This window comes from Oncorhynchus masou, chromosome 16 (assembly GCF_036934945.1).
Source record: "Oncorhynchus masou masou isolate Uvic2021 chromosome 16, UVic_Omas_1.1, whole genome shotgun sequence".
NCBI lineage: Eukaryota > Metazoa > Chordata > Actinopteri > Salmoniformes > Salmonidae > Oncorhynchus > Oncorhynchus masou.
In genome coordinates, this window is record NC_088227.1 from 9014266 (window position 1) to 9019317 (window position 5052).

Below are 5052 nucleotides of genomic sequence, written 5' to 3' on the forward strand. Positions count from 1 at the left end.
CACGTAGCTCCATTACTTATTTAGGCCTATTATCAACGGGTGAGGTCTAGGCCATTCCAATAACCAATTCCATTGCATACAAAAAACAATATTGTTGGGTGAAATTCTGTCAACAGTGTGTCATCGAAATAGACACAAAAACACTTGCTAGACATGTGGTTTATGGCACAATGGAATTAAATCTTGTCGCATTAACCAAACTAGACAAATCTTCTCATTCATCGCGATGGTGGTGGGTAGCCTAAGCTATATTTTAGAGATAGGATATGATTTGACCCTGAAGGAATTGGGTTTGACTGTTTTAACGGAGAGATAATCATGGTTTGGCCCATTTAGAGACCGTCCGCTTTGTCCAAACTGCACTGATTACGCACAGCACGCGCCGACAGTATCTCTTGGCCAGATTGCTTTTGGGGCCCATTTTACCGTGCAATTTCCTTTTCAATCACAAGCGGTATAGGCCCACAGCTTGCACAAGCGCGGCCATTGTAATGCAAAACAGGAAACCCCTTTTGTTAATTATGTATGCGTAAAATGACTGCTTCATATGTCCAGAGTTCAACTGTCGTATCCAACACATGTCGCTATGAATGCCTTAAAATGTTTCTTTGTCGCTGCTTAATATATATATATATATATATATATATATATATATATATATATATATATATATATATATATATATATATATATATATATTTTTGCTTGTTTGGGATTTGTGTGTTTTTATGGGATAGCCTAATCTATACAACTTGTTTGAATATAGGTTGCCAATAAATCATTTGCCGAAACGATTTAGCCTCGAATAAGGTTGAATATGGATGCAATTGAAGCAGACTAAAACATGCCTCTCAACATTGTGTGTGCGCGTGTGTCTGCACGGAAGATAATAGTTTGAGTAGGGCCTACTAATAAACAACACCAACCCCAGAATCTTAGTCATTGTCCGTTAATCAGGCACCCCTACCCAATGTGGATTTTAGATTCTGATGGTTGTTGTGTAGTGACGGACGTCTCCTTTTTGGCAGATCAGAGCAGAGCCCCCCCCCCCCCCAAAAGGAGACACAAAGCCGAGGCACGTGTGCATTTCTATACAAACTCATCAGACCGTAAAAAAGGAGGGTCCCGGCGTGTGCCGTTAACGGGATAGGGAGGGGGGGGGGGGCAATCAGCACATAGTAATATAATACAAACTCAGGTACATCTGTTTAGAAATCTGCAAATCCTCCTACATTTCCACCCGAAACCAAGCCCACCTCTCCACCCTCTCCACCCACTCGCAAATCCATAGGGATGTTGGTTTCATCTGATTGGTTGGGGATGAGGCAACAAGGGGCGAGAACAATGTCATCATGTCTCCTTAAAAAGAGTGCAGCTATGTCGTGGTAAAAGCATCTCGGGAAGAGAACGAATCAATAACAGGGGACGGTGAAAATCAAAGTGTCCGATGTGTCTGCAATAATAACCTGAACCTGGATTTTATTTCAACATCATCTGTGGGTCCAAAGTGCCTTATTTGTTCCGTCCACCGCAAAAATGCCAAGGGGGTTTTTAGTGAAAAGGAACAAGAAAGCGAACCCTGTGTCTTACAGGGTGCGCTCTGACGAAGAGGAGCAGGGACAACAAATACACGCTTTACAGAGTCCAAAAGACGCACTACAGTCGGAGGCTCTCGCATCCTTCCCTGAGCGCGCAGCAGCAGCATCGGTGTTCTGCGAGGCATCAGCCACAGCAGCGGCACCCGGACATGACGCTAAACCCGTTCAGTTTGGGAACCCGGAGGCATTGTACCAGGCGCTCTACAGCCCCACCCGGCCCGTCAGTAAGGACCATGAACGGGCATATTTTGAGAGACGTTTAAATCTAGGCTCACCTGTGTCTGCTGAATCCTTTCCCACACCCGCAGCGCTTACCACTTTAGATAATCTCTTTGCCCCAGTGGACCTAAAAATCGGTACCAGTAACAGCAACCGGACCGGGACAACCACGAACCCAATCCCACCCGCTGTCACCGGGAATGGCACCAAAAGGCCTTCAAGCGACACCGAGCGTAAAAACAAGCCTCCATCCAAAAAAAACAAAGCTATCAGGAAACTACACTTCGAAGACGAGATGACCACATCACCCGTGCTTGGCCTCAAAATTAAAGAGGCGCCCGTCGACCAAAAACCCAGACCACAGCCGGCAGCAGGTGACAAACCCCTCGGTGAGTTCGTCTGTCAACTGTGCAGAGAAGCATATGGCAACCCGTTCGCGCTGGCCCAGCACAAGTGCTCCAGGATTGTGAGAGTTGAATACAGATGCCCTGAATGCGATAAGGTGTTCAGCTGCCCGGCGAACCTAGCCTCCCACAGGCGCTGGCACAAACCAAAGCCACAGAATACAGCGTCAACATCTGGTGCGCAAAATATTAAATCCCAGAGTGATAAGATGCCGGCGATTGATAAGCCTGTGTCTGAAGAAATAAAGCTCCAGAGCGAAAGAGACACACCCAGCCCCGGGCTGTCAGAGTCGGGATCAGTTGGATCAGAGGAGGGTCTCTATGATTGTCATCACTGTGGGAAAAAGTTTAAACGCCAGGCATACCTGAGAAAGCACATCCTATCTCAACATGCCACATCCTCCCACAACACCAGCAGCGAGGACCACGGTGCCTATCCATCATCCCAAAGCGAGGGAAAGCCCAGTGACCAAACTCCAAGCCACGCACCATTGAATCTGAGTTCCTCAGGGTGCCACCTGTGCCCTGTTTGTGGAGAGAACTTCCCCAACAGAGTCAACCAGGAAAGGCATATCCGTCTCCTCCACTCCTCGCAGGTCTACCCATGCAAATATTGCCCTGCCATGTTCTACAGTTCACCGGGACTTACACGGCACATCAACAAATGTCATCCTTCAGAAAACAGGCAGGTGATCCTCCTTCAGATGCCTGTGCGCCCAGCCTGTTAATCGCCCAGCCTGTTGAACCTGTGCCGTTACGCATGGAAGTCATGTGCGTGAGTTCGACTCCATCCTCAGCCTGTGCATTTAGTAAAGGGGGATTTTAAATCCTGTTTGGAGCTTGAATTCTATATTTTTCAGACTCATCTTAGTCGATCGAAAGAAAGTAAAGCATTAGACTGTTAACTTATTTTTCTAGTATCTCTGCACAAGTGCTTTTGCATTAGCTTCTAGACCTAAGAAAGGGATATCCTAGCTGTACCGTTGTCATAAAATTGCCTTTTAATTCACAGGCTGGAAATGTATCTATTAGCTTTATTATAGCTTGTGAATCTGTGGACATTCCATTTTAGCTTTGTCTCTGAACATAATACAATTTGAAAGGTTTTCCCTATCCATCAATGCCTTGGATTAGAGCTCTTGTACACACCTGCTGTAAAACTGCCTTAATTTATGTGTCGAATAATGATTGTTTTTAATGTCTTATTTATCCTTGGCCAGATATTGTATCATTACTGTTATTTGCATACTGTATTGCCAATATACTACAAGTAAACCATCATGATTTTTATTTATTTATTTATTGAATTTATCTTATGTAAATTATTGTTTTGTGTGATTTATGTGTGACGCAGTAATGAATTTCTTCATGCCATAGCAAAGTATCATTTTTACTTATTTATGTCAAGTTTACATAGATACCGAGAATGGTGTATGAGTGAAGTAGGCTACAATCTAATGACCATGAGCTTATAAAACATTCTCTTCAATGCTCTTAAATGCAATCATATTTTTTTCCCTCTGATTGTTTTTGTATCTATAAGCTCTTACCGCGTTTGTATGTTTCTGCAGTATTTGCTAAATGTCCAAATAATAAAAGCAAAAAAATCCATATTGTTTTGACTAACTTGGACTAATTTATGTTTTCTGACCTGAGCTTAGGTAGGACCTTGCAGCCATAGTGCTGGTGTCAACACCATATTGTAGTGCATGTCACTATTGTCCGTAAGTAAATGGACACAGCCTCGACTTGGCACTGCATGGTCAGTCAGTGAGGGAGTACAGGGCAGTTGCAGGTATTTAGCAGGTGGCAAGACAGACACTTGACTTGAGTTTGTTGAGGCTCCCCCTCACTACACTGACGTTGGGTCTCAGGCTATCGTCTTCACACAAGAGGCAGCCTCCATTAGCGACATCCCATCGCAGCCTAGCAGCACAGAGCAGAGCAACAGGAAGCAGAGATGGCACTAATGGGGGGGGAGGGGGGGGGGCTGTATGTTTATTCACTGCATCCCATCAGCACAGCAGAGGGTAGTTAGAGAGAGAGGTCACATACATGTTTTAGATATTATCAGACTTTTAATTATTATCCACATAACTATACAAGTACATTTCCTAAAGAAAATATGTGTGCTTGCTAGCTTGTCTTAAGGTATTTACGGTTGTGAAATAAGTTCTAGCAGTGGTAGTGACTACCGTAGTAATAGTAGTGACGTTTTATAGTTGAACAAGTAGGTTGATGGAAAGATTGATTGATTGCTTGATTGACTGATAGATAGCATGCCCGGAACATGTGAAAGTTGGTTTGGTGTCTCTAGCTTGAATGGTTTAAGTGTTACTTTAACTGTGGGTTATTCTTTTATGCTAATGTTAATAGTTGTAATTGCTCTAGTTTAGAACATGTTAAAGTTGTTTTAATGTTTGAAGCTGAAATGGTTCAAGAGTAGTAGCATTTAAAATGTCTACCACGGTCTTCTTGTGGTTGGCATCAAGGTTATTATAGCAAACTAAAGCTGAAATTAAAACTAACACTAATCATGAAAAAACTATGTAGTAAACTGAAAAATAAACAAAAAACAAACCTGCTTGAAAAACTAAAACTATATTAAACTATTGTCCTTGACTCCAAAACAAACTCAAATCTGGGGGGTAAATGTGGCCAGGAAATAGCAATGTTTCAAATAGGCCTAGTTTGTGAATCACTATCACTGGCTTACCGGAAAACATTTTCTAGGTAACTAACTTGATTCTTCTTGCATGTACCACTAAAGTTAAAAAGCATTGGATTGGTGTAAAAATGGGCGAGAGAGATTTTCCTTACGCCATATTGTC

The 5052-nt window shown here is 43.0% G+C and overlaps 1 protein-coding gene across 1 annotated transcript; it reads left to right on the forward strand.

The window, feature by feature from the left end:
* The first annotated feature begins 1344 nt into the window (after positions 1-1344).
* On the forward strand, positions 1345-3834 carry LOC135557424 (insulinoma-associated protein 1a-like). Its single transcript, XM_064990678.1, has one exon. The coding sequence runs from the start codon at positions 1537-1539 to the stop codon at positions 2947-2949; it is 1413 nt and encodes a 470-aa protein (XP_064846750.1). The 5' UTR covers positions 1345-1536; the 3' UTR covers positions 2950-3834.
* The last annotated feature ends 1218 nt before the right edge of the window (positions 3835-5052 follow it).